At 39.4% G+C, this 22,846-nt stretch overlaps 1 protein-coding gene across 6 annotated transcripts in view; it reads left to right on the plus strand.

Moving 5' to 3' along the window:
* The window catches only part of LOC124367861 (nuclear hormone receptor E75), a 125,350-nt gene that overhangs the window by 97,377 nt on the left and 5,127 nt on the right, over positions 1-22,846 (plus strand). For 3 of the 6 annotated variants that reach the window (XM_046825026.1, XM_046825028.1, XM_046825025.1), the window contains exons 2-3: positions 7,752-7,840; positions 16,708-16,852. In XM_046825026.1, coding sequence (XP_046680982.1) covers positions 7,752-7,840; positions 16,708-16,852 — 234 coding nt within the window. Of the gene's footprint in view, positions 1-1,931; positions 2,080-6,674; positions 6,874-7,751; positions 7,841-16,707; positions 16,853-21,089; positions 21,304-22,846 lie in introns of those variants that run through there. The other 3 variants (XM_046825027.1, XM_046825029.1, XM_046825030.1) reach the window with 3 other exon arrangements.

Genomic DNA, 22,846 nt, shown 5'->3' on the forward strand with positions numbered 1-22,846 from the left:
CCTTTGTCTGTATTGTCGGCACCCCAATACACAGTCTTTCAAACCTGTAGAAGCCGGTGTTTTTACAATCCATAGCCAATTTTCATGACCCATTTTAGCGACATTTATATAAAATGGGTACTAGTAGCTAATATGAACTAATTTGCATCCTTGTCATACGTAATGATAATCTTGCCTCACTTAAGCTGAACAGAGTCACTGCAAAGTATCATTAATAGGTAGTCATACCATATATGTATACTCATTACAGGATTGAATTACAAACCACCAGATAAGTAGTGGAGGCTTTTAAAAAGCTTTAGAACGGCCATTGCAACAGTTTATCTGCAATAGGGGATTGTAGATTCTACCCCTTGAAAGACCTTTTGATGGGCAATTTGGCCTAGACGCCGCGACTTAATATATTCAATAATCATGTTATTATGTAAACAGTTCGCTCAGTAATAATAAAGGTTATTTGAGTTGCTGAAGAATGAAGGAAAACTTCGTTCCTTCCAAGATTTGATGTGATATTTTTAACTGGGATCTCTTCAGCATTTCGGGGTTCTAGTAGATCCTAATAAAATATTTTATTCTAAAAGACAATTATTTTAAACACTAAATACATTTCGCCAATGATTTTGGAGCCAGTAATTTAGGTAGAAATGAAAAGTAGAAATTAGAATTTGTTTCTGGATTATTTTTAAAGAATACATGCCTTAAGGTGGTATTACTTGCTCACAATTACGTCAGTAATTAAAGCTCAAAATATTTAATTTATATGCATATTTCAAAATACCGGTTACTGATGGTGTAAACAGTACTGGTTGAAATAAATAGTCTAATGAATTAAAAACAAACCAGGACTATGGAGGAAGTTGAACTGCTTTATTTGTATGTATCGTCTCTAATGTACGGACTCTATGTGGGAGAATAATTAAGAAGTTTTTGTTCCACCCGTTGTCGGGCCAGGTAGGTGTATGTGTCAGTCACCCTACGAGGTCACTGCCTGAGTATCTATCACCCATGCACGCCTATCTCGAATCTTGGGTCAACTCCCTCTTCACTGTTATGTTAGGTCCAGATTATCTCCTGTCCTAACTGTCCCGATAAAGCCGTTCCAATACTTATTCCCATTCACTCATTTCCTAAGGCCCATTTCTTTGTTCCTAATCCGTTGCTCTTGTTGTGATTTGGCTTTTATTTTTATACTTTTGCTGTTTTTTACATTCTAAAATTTAGGTACATATCCTGACTGTTAACACTCCGGTTATTGTTACACACTTACGTACTATGTACTGCGAGGAAAAAGTTAGTAATTTAGGTTTCAGTTGTTTTGTTTTAAAGTTCCTTTTGTCACCCTTATTGTTTTCGATATATTTTGAAGATATCGAAAACAATAAGGACCTTAATTCTTGAGATCAGAACATTAAAAGTGTTTCATAGAAATATTATTTTCGAATAAGTTATTAAGTGTAAATAATTACCAATACGTATTACTGTTGAAAACGGATAGTGTAGATTCTTGCTTTTGGCAAAAACTGTTTATTTTTCAAAATATTTTCAGAAAAATTACAATAAAGATTTTGGTCTGTAGTTGGAGGTTATTGAAAGTCTTCCTACATTATAAAATTAAATTGGTACCTAGTGTCGAGCAGTAACCTTGTTTTATCAATGTTTGTCGAAGGATAAGCTATTTTTCAAACATTTTTGAGACAAATGACAATAAAGATATTGGTCTGTAGTTGGATATCTTCCTACATTTTAAAACTAGATTGGTACCTAGTGTCGAGCACTAACCTTGTTTTATCAATGTTTGTCGAAGGATAAGGGCGGCTCAAGACTCGAGAGAGGAGATAAGCTCGTACTCGATATCTAGGTCAGTGCCGCTGGTAGTGATAAGAGGTCGTTGACTCTGATAAGGCCGACAGTTTTTGCACTTGTGCAGCATTGTGACGTAACGCCAGATGTCGCTGTGCGAGTTAACAGGCAGTGCCAGTCTTGCCTCACTAGTGCGGCGAGGTGCAATCGTTACTTCGTTGTTTGTTTATGTTTACCACTTCATGAGGAATTACAGCTTCTGTCCTCTCATTATGATAGGTGAGTCCTCATTTTCAGTAATTGTTTTAATTGCCAAATCCCATATTAATATTGAGTTGCGCTTAAAAATTTAAAAGTTCTGTTACCAACGGTTGGTGATTTTAACGATTTTTTCAAAAATGTACAGTAATTGCTAAATTTTTTGGTTTGTAGAAGTAATTTAAGTTTCGAACCGTTCTCAGAAACGTGCAGTGAAAGTAACGTTGAAAATATTATAAAAACATTGTTATCCACACTGAAATCCATATCAAGTCAAAATTTTTTAAATATCGTTGTTCTAAAATAGATTTTATAAAGGTATAATGGTCCAAATAAATTTTTAAATTATTTGAGGTGTATTATTCAAATTTTGCTCGTCGTTTAAGATTTGGAATATTTTAAAAACACTAAAAGGTAGGCCTACGGTGAGTTTTTCATTGTAAATGAAAAAAAATATATAAGCTGTTAATTTTATTACAAAGTTTTATATTGTTGTTTTTAAACAGAGGGAACAATTTCCTAGACCCAAACAAGGTTTAACTTTCACTCGCTTCCCCGAGTGAGGAGGTCAGTTTGTCCAACATTCTAGGAGTGAGAGCCAGCCGATCACTGTCGTGCTAGGATTATCCAGACCCGAACTGGATTTTCTAGAACTTTATTGTTTGGAATATTCCTTCCCGGGCCCGACCAGACCTGCCGACTGTTGAGCGCGAGCGAGCGGGGTCGTTGTATGTGTACTAGTGGGGTAAGTGACTTCAGGTGACCTCGGCGAGTCGGCCGCCGCCGCGCCGCCCGAACAGACCCGGACTCGCCCGATCTCATGGGTCACTGGCCTAGAGCAAGTCTGCCCCATCATCTCTCTCCTGCCTGCTCGCTGTTCGTAACGAAATTTCCTCAGGAAGAATAAGAGCGCTCCAAACAGCTTTCGCGTTTTAACGACACCTTTAAATAAAATTATTAAACGATAATTTAATATAGTCTACATTATTAAATAAATACTTTTTGCTTTTTGTACAGTAAGTTTAGGTATCTAAAACTATTATTATCAAGTTCCAGTTCAAATCATCTTTATTCAGGAAAAAAACACAATACCCATAGTAGTGTAAAGTTGCCATGCAACCCACAGGTTGCGTGTGGGATTAATGTAATTATTATACAGTTATATCAATTTATGTAATGCCTTACGACGGTATACGACAATTATAACATGGTATACAAAAAATTAGTATATGGTGTATAAAATATAACATGGTACACATTTATAAACTTCATAACAAATAACAAAGTAAAAGTTTTAACAACAAATTATATAACATCGAATATCTTTATCAATAGTGCAACATCAACAACAAACTTCATCTTCAAGTAGAGAAATATAACTGGTGATCTTTAGCGCAGCATTGAAATATAGAAGTGGTACTTTGTTTGTAATACTGCATTGAATATCCTTTTAGTACTCTGATAGTTCAGTTAAAGCATCTAAGTGCTTTGAAAGGACTTCTATTCAGTCGAGACTGCTTTATATTGAGCGAATTTAGTTTCTCCAAGAACAACATTGCCTGTACGTCTTCTTGGGGTATAAATAAAGATTTAGTAGGATCTGACCGTATCACTACGAAAACGCCACTTAACACGATAGTCACAAATATTCCATCCTATAAGAGGATTTAAACGTGGTAGCACGTTTTAATTACGAACTGAGCCGAAATAGGCCGCCATTCGGCGAAGGATTTATTTAGAATAAACGGGCCAAAAGTGATCATCGTGGCTCAGTTCGTTGACTGGCCCGGAAACCAAAATAGTTGAGCCAGAGTCAGGTGAAAGGTAAACCGTCCCTCGTGGGTTCTATGTTTAGGCTCGGCAAGCTGGTAGAGGGGCGGCCTTCTTACGCTGGAAAATACGCAACGTGTGCTACGCAATAGTCTTCGCATTCTCTCTTCTACCATTGTCGACTTTGAGAGTTTTGTTTGGTTGTACTAGTGATGAAAGAAAAAGGATTTTTCCTAACATTTGCCATCCGTTCAGTGAAACAAAAAATCAGTAACACTACGTTTCGAGATCTGCAATCTGATCTCTTCTTCAGGTAAATAACTAACCTTCTACATAATTACAAACTAGAGTAATCCTTCCATCTTCAAAAATAAACTTCAAACAAAGAATTGTGCTAGTGGTGATAGAGTATGTTAAAAAGGCTATCAATTAATTCACATTTCAAATATTTAATAATTGGCTACGAAAAATCAATTCATTTTATCTTATCGACCACACGAGTTAAAATTCCGTGACTGAGCCAATGCCAATAAAATTGTTCTTGATAAAATCTCACTAATAAATTTTATTGGATCTCTCTTTTGTAGAACAATATCACACTATACCTATCTTTTTTTAATAAAGATCTTTCTTTGTTCAATTTCGTTGTGATCTTCCAACACACTTAGGAATTTTATATTATTTACTTTAAGGGCGTTGTTTTAATGCCTTCTACTGGGCGTAGACTGTAAGGGATAAAAAATTCCCCTGTTTTTTTTTCCACAAAGTCCGGTAAAAAGTATGTTTTATGTCCAACCCCAATTTGATTGCCCAACCCCGGTTTCACTTTCGATGCCATTGTAACCGGCGTCCTTGGTTACTCGTCGCAGCACGGTCACTTTCGCCCCTACAAAGTGCCGCCCGACTCTATTGCACCCATAAACACCCTCTGTCATCGCGTCCCCTCACTTTCGTTTTATTTATTAGGCCTGCACCCCCGGCCGGCGGCGTCTTTACGCCCCGGGTCACTTTACTGCTGAGCAATTCTGATATTAAGGTCAGACGCCCCTTCGAGGACACGACTGGGTTAGTGTAGTTATGTTGTAAATATCGTCACCCAGGAGAAAAGAGAAAGCTGTTATAATAAACATGTCTTCGAAATGTGTCAGTAGAAAATATCAGATGGACTTCATAAGTATAACGATCAGCTCCAGATCACACCAGTGAAGTAATTCCAATATTACAATTTTCATCTGATCAAATCTTTACTTTAATACTTTAATAATTTCTTGCTTCTGCATTTCAAAAATGTAATCCAGCTGTGCGTTTAAAAATAAACGTAGTCTATTTCAAAACATCTAGACTGCAATCAATAAAAAAATACGGATCTTAATTTTATTTTCACGATTTAGTACTATAGTTCGTCATTAAATTGTTATTAATGTTTAAAACCAAAAAGGGCTCATTGGCGTAATATTTAATTTTGCATAGGAATACACTACATAGTGCAAAATTTTATAATTCGGCAAGTACAGGAAAATAGATAGAAGCAATATTTTGAGGTAGAAAACAGTGAAAGTATCTTTTCATTGTTACACAAATTAGTATAGAATTTAATTGTGAGTCACCTGTTATATTAGCGTTAAAGTCTCCCATGTTATTTTGATACAAAGAGCATATGGACCTTCTTTGGAGTTACGTATGAATTTCAGCAAATGATTGTGTTTGTAGGAAACGTGATTTTCAGGTAAAGTACAGCTTTGTTTAATCGTGAGTGGTAAATGTAGTTTTTGTTTGGGTTTTTCATAGTGCAAATAATAGGATCATATTGTAAATGGGCCATCGCAAAATCCAATTAAAGCACACTTTTAGTGAATTTCTCTACTTCACCATGAAATCCTAGGAGTTACGAAAAGTCGTAGTTTAGTCAGCGTTATGGAAAAACGCGCGCGCTCGGCCGAATATCGAGCGCCAAGATGCGGTGACAGATGATGGTCCAGTTTGTCGGCGCGGCGTGGCGCTGCGTGATGGGAGGAAGGGAGGATGTGGCAATTGTCGAGACTGTTGACCCTAAGCGAGGTGAACAACATCCCGCCAGGACCGAGCTACCAGTTCATCGTCCCTTGTCTCACACCTGCGCCTACACCGAGGGCCAAGGGTTCAGTAGCAGTCCTCAAACCTATATCCGATCAGTATCGGCTGGGTTTACTAAGCGAGATAGAGGCAAACATTTATTTTGATCCTTCGACGAAAACGTACCCGCCAGAAAACTTTTTGGATTTTCAATGGGTGAGGTGGCAGATCATCCCTTCTGGTGTAAAACTATTCCGCTTGGCTGTCTAAGCAATAAACACATTTAACGTTATCCAACAATTTGCATTCAGGAAGAGTGGGTTGCAAAGTCTAGATCGATCTCGCGTTGGGTCGAAAACTTTTGAAATTTACAAGTTCTGGATGTCTAACGATCGACCGATCAGCGTCGTACTTCTGTTTTCGTTTTACAAAAATAAACGCCGCGGACGGGACGGGCGAGAAGTAAGAGTGCTGGAAGCGAGGTAGAAGTAATCGGCAACAAGTGGTAGTGGAATTTGGCAGCGGTGGGCCGCGCGGGCTGGGGGAGGAGGGGGGTTGGCCTTGGCCGCAGTCTGGCTAAGTCAGTCAAGGTTGTTGACCTTCCATTGTCGCGGGGTGGTGGGGAGGGGACCAATGGCGGCGCGCGCAGCGACAGAACGGCTCTCTCATTGGCCCACGGTGCGCTCCGCCAGTGACCTTCTCGTTTCGAAAAACTCGCGGGGATTTTTGTTCATTTTTCTCGGTCCGCTAAAATATTGCCCCCACTCACTAACCTAAACCAATAAGTGCCAGAAGAGTAGTGTGGTGTCGGACGGCAGGTGATGCGGTTCTAGGCTTTCACTCGATCGTTGCCCGTTGTCCGTGACAGTGTGACGTGTTGTTGTGTTACCATGGTGCTTATGGTGTACGATATGACGCCTCATCACGCGCGATTCTACCAGGAGGAACCTAGGACCCCCGTCATCGACGTGCCTCCTCAGGCTCTCAAATTAGGTAACTCTACAGGAAATTGGCATTATTTAGTTTAATAAGGATAAAATATTAAAAAACTTAATGTTGCCTTTTCGATTTTAATAAGCTTTCCATGAAGGTGTACCGTATTAATTAATAGTTTTAGAATTTCTTCGTACTGTAAATTCTATTATTTATTTTATACAAATTGCAGTACCCTAATTAAAATTGAAATGCAATTATTACAAAAGTAGATCTAACTAAATGTGTGTGCTTGTATTTCATTATGTACGCAATGTATTATGGAATGTAAAGATAGCAACAACTGTATTCCAATATGAGGAGTATTACTCTTTTTATGTTTTTATTGAACTTTTTACAATAGTTTTAAAATTTTCCACTCTTATTTTAATTATAAAAATACATGCCCATAGTATGATAGGACAAAATAGGCTGACAACATTAGGAAATACAAAGAAGGATAAGCTTTTAGTGTGTATTTATGCGTCTTTTTGTGCGGGACAGTTTATATAAGACTGGATGATTTCCTGATCGTCGACCCTGGCAGAGACCTTCGGTCTCTGGCTTCCTGATCAGCCGCGAATTCGGCCCGGCGTCCTTAGCACCAAGGCTGACCAGTCTGCTTGTAGAGTGGCTTCTGTATATGTAACTCAAAGATAAGATTTCTGGAACCCTGGGAAAATACGTTTAATGATACTATCAATTGATTGTACTCCTAGTCTGATTGTTTTAAATAAATGAAATTATTGTCCAACAAAATTATTTATATATATGTTTAAGGTGTCTTTTCAAGAGCGTTAAAGTCTCTCAAGTATTTTATTTAGCCAAAGGAGCACAAAATCATGACTCCTACCCTTGGGAAAATACGTTTGGCTGATGAAAGGGTTTGTCTGTTGCAGAATTCGATGGTACAACCGTCCTATGCCGAGTGTGTGGAGACAAGGCTTCCGGCTTCCACTATGGAGTGCATTCTTGCGAAGGTTGTAAGGTGAGTTCAACTGGAATGAACAGATTTCATAATAACTAATTGGTTTTCTTAGTAATAAACGGTGTAGTCGTAATGCCAAGAGGATCCGAAGGAGGTTACAATCTCGGACCATAAAAGTACAGCAAGGAAGGAGTGACGTGGGGGGGGGATAGGCGAGCCGGAAGACGGCTGGCTGCAGCGTCTGTTCCGCCACGGCTACTTTCTTCCGATCGCGTCACTGGAGAAAGTACTTTCTCCGCTCCCCCAGCCTCCGCGCCTTTCTCCTTTCTCCGCGCATTTCTCCTGGCGCAACCGGTTACAGCATTTCGACGCCCGGTTACGGCAGATTACTGCAATTCCTACGACGTCATTGTGTGACCGTGACGTGTGACGCGTTCAGATTTACGATGCGTTGCGTTGTGTTCGGAAAGGGTGCGTTCAGAAAAGGGTTTGCTGTTGCAAATTGTTTCTCGCGAATACGTCGACTGTTCGGCGGACAAAGGTTTGACGTTGGCAGTAATTACGACCCGGCGGCCTCGGTTTGGGCGGTGAAGGTCGGTCAGCGCGGGCAGCGGCCTCTTGCGGACTTTTGTGTAACGTCGCCACGCACCCTCCTCCAAGGTCAGGCGGGCCTTACGCTTTAGCCTGCACAACAGCCCCGGGCACTTTCTACGATATTTACAACCACCCTTGTCCACTTCGCGTTACGTAACGGTGTGTCGCGAACTGTAAACGGCTTTGTTCACTTTTTCGCCCCGCAAAAGCGACAGTTTTGCGTAACGGGAGCCCCTGTTTTATGGTCTTTTTTGCTCCGGATCCATAAATTTGTCCAAGTTTTTTCCACTCCGGACTTGCGCAAAACTCATTGTTCCCCTGCCCTTCCTGAGTTGGGCAACGGTGCTTTAGAATTTCCTAGCGCTCTATTATGCGATGAATTGTTTTATTTTATACTCACGGAAAGTGGGCTGTTCTTTTCTATTGTTACGAACTGTTAGGATTCCAAGCTAGACCCGAGTGGTGTATAACTTGTTGTTGTAAATAACTTAACCTCGGAGGCCGCGTACGAGATAACGACTTTATCATAATATTTTCGTACCAGATGTGAACCACACCGAGCTGATCTGTTACGTTAAGCTATTTCCTGACGGCCTCGCACTCGCCTACCGCTCGCACCTGGCCTTCGCTTTATTGCTAAAGTCCCGTCCCGCCTTTACGGAACTTAGGTGTAGCTTTACCACCAGCGCTGCATTGTTCTTGTCCTACTGCGATCAGGTATCAAGGTTATCTGATTCTCTTTACTTCCGCGTTCGAGTTGTTTGCGACGAGTTTGTAGGTTAGGATCAGTGACAGTGGCAATGGCGGCCGACAATGTGCTGTCGTTAGTCTCAAAACCCGTTCTGCTCGCGGTGCGCTCTACCGGTCCAATGTACAACTACGGTCATCGACCCAGTCGTTATCTCGGCAATTATTTTTTATTGTATTTACACAGTTTTGTTGCTTTTGATATATTCTTTCTGCGCGTTATTTTAGCTTGTATTTCAACACAAGTAATATTTTGTTAAAGTATGCCAACACATACTTGTATACTTATATGTTCCGTGATATTTTCGTTGAATTCTTTTTAGATGATATACAGTGCCATATACATTATTTACGTATGGAGGGTGGGGCCAGATCCATTATCTTATTTTGGTTTTAGGAGATCATTATACGCTATGAGATGAACTGTGATAATTTTTAAACATTTGTTTACATTAAAACGCAAAGCTACAAGATTTCAGCAAATGTCGAAAAATTGTTAGATGGATGAAAACAGCACATTTTAGTACAGTATATTAACTCGCTTTGTTCGCAATCCGTTAGTTTGTATTTAAAAGTTCCTAATTAAAAATCTATCAAAGCGTTGTAATTTTTCGTGAGCATTTATCTAATTAGAACAGAATAAAAGATAGACAAAACGGAAATTCCTTGTTTTCATCAAATATTCAATTAAACGTGTAAACATATACTATAATAGATTGGTAATGAGTACATCTCAATGTTTATTGACAAATAAACGTTTTCAATGATAAATTGCCATAACATGCTAATTGACACATTTACAGCAGAAAGTTATGCTATGATAATAATTCATTTTCAGCGTTTTTTCAAGTGACGTAATACAATTCTTCCAACATTGCGTTCCACAACTATCTCAAAATGTATCCCCATACCACAGAGGCGTACCTAAGGGAAAATGTAGGGGGATCAATCCTACACCAAAATTCCGTTTTTTGTTATAAATACTGTTTATTGAATATATCTTAACCCAATTAAAATTCTAATCTAATTCCTTTTGTCTGAACTAAATGGCATATTTATGTATTGAAATTTTTTAGTTGAAAATTGGTAAAATTTGTTGCATTTGTTCCAGTTCTGTCTTTAGTAACAACTAATAAAGTATAGGGCAAACGTTCTTCTATTTTTAGTATCTGAAATTAAATTCTGTATTGTTCATTCAGGTTTTAATTTGAGTAACCCAAATTTTTAGAAACGTTTATTTGGGTTACACGTTTAATTGAAGTGGTAGTCAGTCGGTTTGAAACCATTAACCGATTTTGAATCTCTCTCTATTCCCTGCAAGTACTGTAGGCCTAGTGTCAGACGCTCTGGGTTTGCAGAACAGACAACGTGCTGTGTTCGCCAGCAGCGCGGCGGGGGTCTGCTAGTACCGTTACGCGACGATAGAGCGCATTGTTTACCATGGTGTAAATACCGGAGAGGTGAGTGACTCCCACACTCTCCGTACTCCGACCCGCTGATTCCAAGAATCCCGCCCAGTTTACGAGCCCCGCGGTCGCGCTTCTCTCACAGGATGACTGGTCGACTTCGCTGGAAACCCCGCGTCTTCTTCCTCGAATTATGCAATTTCCGATTTCAAATTAGCTTCCGCGTGTGAGTCAGCTGATACTACGAAGTTCCTCCTTTCCAGGAGGAGTAAGCTAAACATTAAGTGGAGCTCTAATTTTTCACTTCCTCCAAACGATGATCCTGTATTTTCTACGTTCTGGAAGGAAAACAATACCAAGAATGAAAGGTTATACCAAGTATTCTACACCACATTAAATGCTCGTTTAAGATAATAAATTTTTAAAATAAATTCAGTGTTGTTTGTAGCTGCTAAATTGAAAACCTTTTGTCTAATTCTTATCTTACATACTTTAATCTCTCTAATATTGTACGTTTTTAATACAAAGGATTTGAAATCTGCATGACTATTCCGAGTATAATACGCTTCTATTTTCTCGGAATGGTAGTTATCAAAGGGAACTCCCCAACTTCACGAACATAACTCCAAGATATTTACAAAGACCCTGGTGCCGCTCCGGTGCACTGCGCTGTGGGAATCTCTGGAGCGACGGTCGGTTGCAGATCGCGAGAAAGTACCGCGGAAGTCTGGGTGGAGAGACGAAGTAGGTCGGGAGGCCACGCAGCCTCCAGCCGCCTCTTCTCCAGCTCCAGCGACAGTAAAAAGCCTCTCCGGCCGTTACCTCACCTAGCATCATTCGCCTTTGTCATCATCCAGGTCGAGGTCGGGGAGTTAGGTCGCCACGCTTCTCACTGTACACCACGGTAGTCCTCAGGGTCCCATCCTTGGACCTGTGATCTTCTCACAGTCGGTGGGACTTGTGCGTCTTCTTCGGTCACTCCTGCGTTATGATTTGCACATGGAACCTTGGGAATTTCATTTATGTTGGGGTGATAAAAAATCGAATATACCTGACAATGCAGTTTTTATTGTTACTGCACTTCAAAAAACGTTACTGACCACTAAAAATTTACAAATATCTTGAAATTAAAACTTATTTTTCATCAATACTTTTCAAATCCATAATTTTTGGGGGAAAACATTTTACGCCCTCACCTTGCTTACGGTTCTAAATACCAAGCGTACTTGCTGTACGCTTAAATAAGAGTTTTGTTTGATTTAGTTATTTGTTAATTGGGAAGTCATTGTGCTTAAAACATTTTTTTATGGCACTTTTTGTGCAAATCTGTTTCCATTGGTACAAAAAAGCTCCTACAGTGTTTGCATTAACTACATTCTAAAGAAAAAGTAAATTGTACTAAATTTGTATTGTATTAACACAAATTATGTACAGCATGGTTGTGTATTTCTGTTTACCATTGTAACATTAACATTTACGATAGTTTTGTTAATTGAATACTTTTACCACTATTACGCACATTTTTAGAATTACAACTTAAGTTCCCTTAGTATAGGCCTACTTAGGTACGAAACCGCTGAGAACCTTTACCTATTGAATATCTCAAACCTACGGATATACAAAACCCAGGAAACTAGCTCAACAACAATCCAGCACACGGATGTCGGTTAGGTGACTGACCTGGATATCTTAAGCTGAGCTTTTAGTAGAGAACGATTATTAATGACTGACCTTCCTCAATTCAGTATCAGTGGACCGTTGTTTTAGAGTGGAATCGTCTTGTTTTAGAGTGGAATACCCGGTCGTGGGTTGACGCACAGCAGTCGGTGTTGGGACAACGACCTGTGACGTCACATGACCTGGGTCAGTCAGTCAGTCAGTGACGCTGCCGCGGTGTTGCGTTGCGTCACAGCTAGTACCGCGTACAGTCCAATCACCTCGCCGCTCTCAATAATTGGTTAAGGATTTCAACCCTTCGCTTTACCCCTATAGCGCGCAATTTTCTAAGGGCAGTTTTAAAACCTTTCAGCAAAACCCACGAGAAATTAGGCGGGGTAGTAAATTTTATGTATCAAAAATAATTTATGAAAATAGATTAGTAGTTTATGAAATCACGGACAAAAATTTTACGTATTTTCAACCGAATTGTTTTTTAAGGCTACAATTGAAATTTTGATATATTAATTAATTGTGGAAAACACTTTATTTCCCGTTCGTTGTAAGAAACTTTAACGCGTTTCATTTTTATGTTTAAGCGGTAGAACACTTTTTTTTAAGATATTCAAGATATTTCTAGATATTTTTCAAGATTTGTTATATTCAAGATATATCCACTATGGAATCAACGAAATTACGGACATAATTTTATTTCCATTTACGTGTTTTCAACTAAATCGTTTTTTTTTTTTATTTGAAATTTTAATAATAATATTGTCGAAATCCCCTTTATTTCCCGTTCTTTGTAAGAAAATATTAACGCTTTTCATTTTTATCTTTGTTTTTCTGTGTTAGAAACTTTGTTTTAAGATATTCGGTACCGAAATAACTTAAGCTTTGGTTCAACTAGTTTTCGTAGACTCTGAATCCACTGTGGAACGAGCTACGTCCAGCACAGAATGTGCAGGTCGTTATAGCGGCGAACGTCTGTTGATGTCAGATAGTCTGGGGAAGTGCAGCCGTGCACCGGTCCGAGCTAACGGTAAGCGATGCCCGACGCGCCGTCATAGCTTGCAACACCACTACAGTACTCTGCCAATGCAGGCTGCACCAGGCTGTCGAGTCTGCGGCGCTCAGGCTCTGTAGTAATCAGCAATGTTGTCTACTTGGCGTCCTCCGGGTTAGGTTAGTGGTTAGCGAGCTAGGTTTGTGTGGTCGAGGTCGCGAGTTCGATCCCAGGGCATGTCGATAAGTTTTTATTCTGAATTTAAGCCTACTTCTGTTGCTCTGTTGCCATTCAGAATTATGTCATGATCACGTATGTTGTTAAATAAAATGTAAGATCATAGTTCAACTATCCGAGAATGAGTACGCATATACAATAAAACTAATCTAGGTTACACAGTGTATGTCCGTTGTTGACTCAATCTACGATTACAAAGCTTTAGTACCACCTATCCGATAAAATTCTGGGTACCTACATAACAACTTTTTTTAGTAAAAAGTTCATTGATAACATATTAATAAAGGGCACAAGACGAGGGGTATTTGAATTTCAAGATAATTTATAGATGAAACGTGGTTAAAAACGTCACAAACTAGTACGTAAACTGCTCGCGCACCACTGGGCCGCGCGCTGGTAGTTCGACGAGCCGCCGCCAGTGTGTGTGAGCGCTGCGGTCAACGCCCCAGGTCGTCGACTCATGTAAATTCCCCCTAGACCTAAATTCGCAAGTGCTAATAATCTGTGTCGTGTGGACACGTGAGCGCTCTCTCCATTCAAATAGCGCGGATTCGCGACAAACTGACGACCGGTTTGGGAGACTTTCCAAAAAGGCGATTTTAAAAATAGTTTCCAACAAAGTAATATTAGGTGCGGACAAATATAGAACAGAAAATGTTTCTAACTTTGAAATTTGTAATAAATGAGGACATCAATAGCTCTGCAGAATCAATTTACTGTGTTTAATTGTTTTTTTAAATCGTTCAACTTGATTTGAAGCCGGTACGGATGATTCATAAACCATATGTATTTTAATAGTAAGTGTAATATTGCCCAAATAAGCTAGCTAACTATGAAACAGACTATGACTCTACTCTATTTTCCAACTATAGTGTTCCATCAAGTGCTCCAAGGAAAGTAAAGTCTATTCTCGTATGATAACTCAACATCTATGCATGTTATTTTCACTGTTGCCAATTACACAGTTGGCACGGTCCGTGCGCTATGTAGACATCTCAAGGCCGCCCGCTGAGTCGTTGGAGGGGGAAGGGGGGAGAGGGTCGTTGCCCAGATGTGGTGACGTCACAAGTCATTGCCCCGATTTTCGACCACTCCCCTCCCTCCCCTCCACATCCCAGCTTATCTCTAACGAGCGCTCTAGATTACGTTGTGTTATCGTCCTCAATAACTATTAGAATGGGCTCATTCTTTTGATCCCAGTTTCCACTGACATCAAATACAAAATATTTTCCATACATCGCGTAGATTTAGTCCTTTTATTGCAGCATTCCTTAGGGTTACATATTATTTTCAGATCACCTTTTTTTGGAACTTTATTGTTTTTAGGAATAAAACATTGTAAGGAAACACAAACAAAAGGCTACGATGCCTTTGTTTTTTTAGAGATTAATACGTTTTGACGGATTTTAAACTGTTCAAGCATAATTCAAATTTTGACATTTTTGTCAGTTTGCCGGACGTGCGTGTATACAGTACCGGAAATAGCGCATCGAATTCTCTTCTAAAAATCCCGGTGGCCATTCAGCAAGCTAGAACCCCTGGTGCTGGGTTTATTTATGGAGCTTCTTGTCCCTTCACCACAATGGTCAAGTCACAAAGGCGAGAACCAGAAGTAGCAACCCTTGTCTTCAGTCTCGGCCAAACCACCATATCGGTCACCTTTGTTCCTCTTCTACAGGTAAATTTGACTTCTTCAGACTCCAAAAGCATAGAATTTTCTCTGTTGTAGTAGTCTGTATTGTACAATATTAACATCCACCGGCTTTAAATTATATTTGATCCACACAAAAAAAGACGGAAACACTCGTGTCGCCTTTGTTCCACCAGAAACAATAGTTCGCCAGGTGCATGTAGTGCGGTAGGTCAGCGACCCCAGGTCAACGACCCTATAACTGTCCCCATTGTTGCCTTATTACTGATAACAAACATGTTCTTAATTATTGCTTTAATTCGCTTCTTTGTTGGTCGCGGTCGTCGCTGCCATTATGTTCGAGCCTTTTGTCGCGGGACAATTAACACAAACCGCCGCCGCGCAGGCCGTTCTGCACTCTGGGTGCTACGCCCTCTTCCCCAAATTAATATACAGTTTTGGCGAACGTAACTCATTAACTCGTAAACAATTATCATTGTGTAACTCGAAGCATTTGGGTAAAAATATGTACGGACTTGTTGGTTTGTTTAAATAATGTTCCACACATGGTTCCGAAGACTTCCCTCCAAATACGATCATGTTTCCTCTGCCCGGGGATGAACGACCTGCAGGAACAGTGGCCTCAATTCTCCAGATCAATACTCAACCCTCCCACCCCTGCGCTGTGGCCTAGTTCACCCCCACCCCCTCCCACACACTCATACCTCTCATATCTCTGCCAGCTTCTGCCTATTCTCCCTGCACTACGATTACTTGTGGAAACATGATAATCGAATTTCCAGGAAAGGTAGTTATGGATGTGAAATTATGGAGAACACAAAATATCGTACCCATATCCTTACATCATTGTAAACTGCCGAATTGTAATTGTTTATAAAGACACATATATAAACATACCCTATTGTAATTTTTAAAGAGCATCGTTACAAACTAATTACGTTTCATTTATATACAAAAACCGTCATATGTTGGTCCGCTATTGTTTATTTCCAGAATTATTCCTTAGGTATAATTTATTTGACAATTTTGGGGGATTTTAAACAAAGACGAAATATACCGTCTGGTAGAAATTGTAATTATTGCTAGTTAAAGTTGTTATTGTTTGGTAATTGTGTTATCAAATAAGATCATCAAATGGGTTTTGGAAAACATTATGTATCTAATGCTAGTATTAATTATGTGTATTATTACGGTTAAGTTATGGTCTCACGTATACATGCCATGGTATCGAATTAAGAGGTCTCTTATCGAAATTGAATTGATTCTGTAAATTCTCGTGCGAACGACCCGTGTGGCAACTGTCGCCACGGAGGTGTCGGGTTCTCCGAAGAACTTTCCCGCGATTGCCGAAACCCAAGGAAAGGAGCCAAGGCCCGAGAGGGTAGCTCAGAGCTCGGGGTCGCTGAGCTGCAAGGAACGGAGTAAATAAAGAAATTGGGCTGACGCCGCGGCTGAGCGGGGTGGGGGGGCCTCTCACTTTCGCGGGTTGACGTACGCTGAGTGGGTCACGGCACGGTGGGTCCGCGCGCTGTCGCTCAGTCTGTACTCGGTTACCATGGGATGTGTATGTCACGACCTCGAGAGCTCTGCTCCTCACAGTGCTGACGGTGACGTCTGTTGTTGTCCACAGGGATTCTTCCGGAGGAGTATTCAGCAGAAGATCCAGTACCGGCCCTGCACCAAGAATCAGCAGTGCTCGATATTGAGGATCAACAGAAACCGCTGCCAGTACTGTCGCCTCAAAAAGTGTATCGCCGTCGGGATGTCCAGAGACGGTAAGAACTCTATTTTAAACCCTTTAATTTTACAAAATAGTGTGCATGGGAAATTTTAATTCTTGCCTAATTTCTTAAATTGTTAATATTTAATTTTCAAATAACATCCTACAAACTCGATTTGACAATACAATCTTTTCCAAATCCCTTAAAAGGTTTTGAATTATTAATATGCAATTTGTCAAATAATTTTCTTAAGAGTACTTCAAAATATTAAAAAATTAAATGTAATTAGACTCGCATTTTTTGAGCGCTTTATTCATAATTGTTATTTATTAATTGTGTTAAGCTGGTTAGTTTACATTTGGTGTATTCGAACGGCTATTCCAATTTGCAGAGTATATTGTGTGGAAAGGAAATTAATTATATTTTTCAAATACCAGCAGTAAGAATATAAGTCCGTAGTAAACAATTTCATATTTTCGATTCTGTAATTGATACACTAAACATATAAATATCAACCACAAAATTGATTTTTCCTAAGTTAGATATTAACCATATTAATTAATAATACTAGCCTTAGCAATGTGAAATAGTTAATATTAGGCAATATTAGGTTATTTTTTACATTAAAATAGAAACGCCAAAATTGTTATTCATTCCTTTTTTGAGTTATTAGCGTAATCCCATTGCAGTGGATTTATCGTGTCAGAAATTCACTCGAAACGAACGAATAACGCATCTTAGCAATATTTATTTTAGGTTATTTTTGACATTAAAATAGAAACGCCAATTATTATTATTATTATTCACTCTTTTTTTATTTCTTAACGTAATCGCATTGTAGTGGATTTATCGTGTGAGAAATTCACTCGAAACGAACGAATAAATATATTTAGTAGGTTCTTATATTTGATTATTTTTCCACTAACAATAGAATCACCGAGATTGTCGCATTTCAGTGGATTTTCGTGTGAGGAATTCAGCGAATAGATATATCTATCTGTGGTATTTAATAATGGCGACTGTAAACTGGAGATAAGGCTAAGGAGGTTAGGTTTTGTATCGATCTAGTCCGCAGAGCGGGTACATTGACACCAGAGGCAGTGGCAGTGGGGTGAACGGCCTGTTGAGCAACAGACTGTTTTGGGGTCAGCTGCAGCGCTAGCGCTCCCCGCGGAAAGTCGCGGTAGTAGGTCGAGCAGCTTACGTAACGCAGAACGTTCACCTCTTGTGATACGACGGCCATATACCCAGTCCCTTATTCGCTTATTAATTTCACGTCAGTTATCAATCCATCTGTTGAGTACAAGAATCTATTTAATAATATAATTGCTTGGTTTTAACGATGCTTCCGTTTTTGTCGGAGTTTATTTGGAACGTTCATTAATCAGCACAACACTAATGACAATAATACATCATATGAGCTTAATGCGGTCATCAATAAACAGAACCGTCGTTTTAGAGCGAACAGTTAAATAAAATTAAAACTTTTAGTTCGCGATATTTATAAATGTTGTCAACCATAATAGTTTGTTCGAATAATGGAATGAAGGAGTTGCATATTTGCTGGAATTTCCAAATCCTTTATTTACTTTTATTCCGAACATATATATTGTTTTAAATTACAGTAAAGAAGTTTTGAAATAATATTTCATTCGTTTAGCCCACACAATCAACACAACGTTAATAACACAACTAATGACAGTAATATGATCGTAATGTGATCATCAACGAACAGATGTGATCATCAACGTAATGTGATCATCAGTAAACAGAACCGTCGTTTTAGAGTGGACAGTTAAATAAAATTAAAACTTGTAGATCGGGTTATTTACAAATGTTGTAAACTACAATAGTTTGTTCGAATAATAGAACCAAGAAGGTGCATATTTTCAAATCCCCAATTACCTCTTATTCCGTACATATGTTATTTTAAACTACAGCAGATAAGTTGTGAAATAATGTTTGATTCAATTTAGTCCACACAATTTCTTGTGGATGTAAACATGTATTACCGCTTACAGACAGAATGTGGTGTAAACGGTTCAGTTGTCATTGACACCGATGGGAAGAATGGGAATTAACTGCGGTAGCCTGAGAGAAGGGTTTATGTGGGCCGAGACTGTGTCGCATTACCCAACTGCAGTATGTAGTCCAAGGTGTTGCGTAGGACGACGACCGCACCGCACGAGCCCGCGAAAGTGACTTGCGTAACGCGCGCTTCCTGATTCCCTGTGAAAGTACCTTTCTCCCGCCAAGCCGCGCTGCCGCTGCCACTGCCTCTGCAATCGTTGCCTAACCGATTTCACATTGGTGCACGGTTCGGGTTCCACTTAACCGTCACCGATCCACGGTTCGTAACCTGTTCCGCGGTTTTGGTTCCACTTTCTTCTTCTTGTCCTTTACAATGACGTCAGAAAAAATCTGCAAACGTTTCTAGTCAGCCGTGTTTATTCTTTTAATTCAATTTTAAAATTGTGCAGTAAATGAAAATTATTTATAATTCTATAATTCCACTGTTATATTTTATTTTAACTATATTTTCCGGTAGTTTTAATGATAAAACAAGTTAGAAATATGTACGTGTTTAAATATTCGGAAAATTTAAATTAACAATTTTGGTGTCGTCTATCAGTTATTATTCTATATCAACAGCTAATAATTATTGACAATGAAATAATTAACCAAAATAGTTTTTTACGTTGATTGATGTATTCCATCAAAATGTGTTACAAAAATTGTTTAAAGCGTGTAAAATGTATATTTCGTGTCTGTATAATGGTCGTCGTAGAATAAATAAAGTTGAATGCAAAGTTTTAGGTTATAGTATAAAAGTTAGGTTATACAGCATTTTGTTTGATTGAACACCTTATATTTTAGTTTTCAAACCGCAGAGCTCTAAAAACAAAGATACTAGAAATTATATTTTTTTAACGATAACAATTAATTTTTATAACTTTTACAAACAATTAAAATGTAGACGACTGTTAAGAAGGAAAAAATAGTGCATTGCAACAGAAGTAAGCCAGAGTGGGAATTCGAGGAGCGCAGCTAGTGCTGCAGCCTAGCGGAGAACGCGAGAACTACGTCGGCGTTTCACTATGGCACGCACGTTGTATTGGCCTGTTGAGTTGTATATCACATCGACCACATTCAGTTTCAGTTTAATTTAATGACTTCCAAATTTATTACAACCAACTATTACGTAATTATTCCATCTTTCCGTTGTTAAATTTGTTGCAAATCAGTCTACTCACGGTTGGATGTGATTGAGTATATTGCGCTACATTTTGCTTTAGTTGGTGTTACCGCCGCCCGGAGCGCTGCTGTGGCATGAACTTGAACACGTCGCCGGTTTATTTATATACATGACCTTAGCCGGGACTGCGCGACCGACCTTCCAATTATTTCCGCGGACTTTTAATATCGCGATCCCAAGAGGCCTTCTAACATTACTTCCTATTTGTCATCACCTCCCACTTAGATACCGTTCACCTTGAACTGAACAATAGCACTTGCGTTTTACATGATGATTTAATTCGCATCACAATCTTGTTTGTACAAATAAGTTGCAATGAGAAGCCATTTCGCTTTTACCAAGTGTTTTTCTTCACTTTTGCACAAAATGCAATGTAAAACTAATAAATGTTGAACAAGTCATAAAAAATGCTGAAATCTGAAAATATAAGTTTTCGATTAAGTAATAAATCGTTGTAGTAGGTAACTTAAAATAAATTAAAAGTTATCGGTATTAATTTATACCTTAACTAACCTTAATTAATGTATACTTATACCTTAGTTGAGTAAGGTATTTATTTACACGACTTTTAAAGTAATAACAAGTTTATAGAAGTTAATTCTGCGTTCCTCGTAGAGTAAGGAATTTAGCATTAAGAATAATACAAGGATTCCATTGTAGTACAAGAATACACTTGACAAGATAGAAGTTGTTCTTCAATGCGTGAATTCAAGTTGTCAATACAAATATTCAGTTGATCTTGCAAAATTTCGAAACAGTGGAAGCTGTACGCATTACAAAAGAGCACACGCCTTTAATTCATAACCTTTGTTCGTTACCAATTCAATCCAAAATTGTGTTTATGTGTGGGCCACGCGAACAAGTGACACAGTATGGAAGGGGACAAAAAGAAAAACGAATGAAGTGCAAAGCGCGACGGAGAACCATATAGTTCCGCGGCGCGTGGTCGGTGAGGGGGGTGGAGGGGGGAGGATGTAGGTCGGAGAAGCAAGTTCAAGGTCACCGCGGAGCGACGGCGTCAGTGTGGAGGGGGGAAGGGGGCATCGCCAGTCGCGGCCTAGCTGTTGAGCGCGCCTAGTCGTAGTGTGGTGTCGTGCTGCAGGCGACTGACATGTGGACGTTAGTGCGACAATAGTGATAGTGCTGTCAGTGTTGTTACCAGTCAGTGTAGTGCCATTACATACCATGGGAGAGGAGTTACCGATACTGAAAGGGATACTCAACGGTGTGGTCGACTACCATAATGCTCGTACGTATATTGACTTTTCTCTCGAAAGCGTAGTAAACTTGTGGATTTTTCGGGGTTTGAAAAATAATCGTCATAAATTTTAAACGCTTATAATCAATTGTAATGCTCGCAAACATTACTTGATTAGTAATGTTTGAAATTATTGAATTATCAAAATTTAAATATTCAACATTTCATATGGTTTTGGGCATTGTCAGATAATGAGGAATAAGAGCTAAAAATGTATAAAAACGTTATTAAACCAACTTTCTTATTGATTATAGAAAGGGATGACTTAAACTGGTCAGCTTATTTATATAATTTTGAATAATATTAATCCTTAATTCAACCCGTTATATACATAAAGATGAGATTATTTAATTATGCATTACCCAAATACATACGGTTGGCTTTACGATTTATTTTTGGAATAAATTGAAAACAAAAGAAAAATATAATTTTTATATGTATATGGATAATGTACTATTACGCAAATGTGTCTTTAACGTTCGCGATGATTGTGCGAGTTGTACTTTTTTATAGACTACTAATTTTTTTTAAATATGGCGTGAGGTGTAAAATTATTAATGGGTGATATTTATTGTAACTTATTAGAAAAAATATTGAACTTATTACAAAATAATAAAGTGACTGTTTTATAATTAATGTATATAAATTGCTGATAAGGAGTGATGATCATGCAGGCTTTTATAAACTCGTGGGCTTTTGCCGGTTGATGGTCGGGGAAATTCGCAACCAGAGATTTCGGCAAAGTGAAATGGGTCGGTAGTCGTTTTTTGTGGAGCCGTGCTTTACTTTCCCTGGCAGGCAGGACTCGGGCGCCACCGCAAGTTCTGTATGCTAATTGTCGATCAGATAGCTACTCTCTCTTCGACCCGGCCGGGCAGAGGTTAAGCGAGCGAGGGGGCTTGTGACGCCACTTTCTACCGACTTTCTTGTAAATCGTGAAAGTGAAAACGCGGTCAATTTCTCTCTCGAAGGGCGTGGGTCACCCGCGCCTAGAGTCCCTGCCGCTGAACCGTGGCCTAGAAAGAAGCAAACAGACGGCGGATGGCCGTGCGACCTCCGCTCTCTATTAAACGTTCTAGGCTGTTGTTTAATTGTGAGGCCGGCCCGGGGCCGTAGTAATGGATTCAAGGTCCGCGTGCGTAGGGAACACCTCGTGTTTTGGTCACTGTAGGCTAAACCGATCCTGACTTTGAGACGTGATAAAAAGCCGTTTTCTCCAAAAAGACAACAAATTCCACGATGTCCTGAATTAAATTGGCTTCCACTTATTTGTTTCGATGCGATTGAGGCCCTACCGTTGTATTTGGTTACAGCACGGAGCATTACAACTACCTTTCAAAATGTGTTGTCCCGACTGACTTGTCCGACAAGGGTGTTGCCGACTGTGCCGCCATAGGGCTGGCGACCCCGGAAGTGTGGATCGGTTATTGTGCAACGCTCGTGTCCACGGGGCGGGGGGCGACGTAACCAGCTGCCCCGGCGAGCATCTGCCTCCCTCGACACCTGGCGGGGCGAGAGCGTGGAGCGGAGCGTG

Source organism: Homalodisca vitripennis, chromosome 8 (genome assembly GCF_021130785.1).
Source record: "Homalodisca vitripennis isolate AUS2020 chromosome 8, UT_GWSS_2.1, whole genome shotgun sequence".
NCBI lineage: Eukaryota > Metazoa > Arthropoda > Insecta > Hemiptera > Cicadellidae > Homalodisca > Homalodisca vitripennis.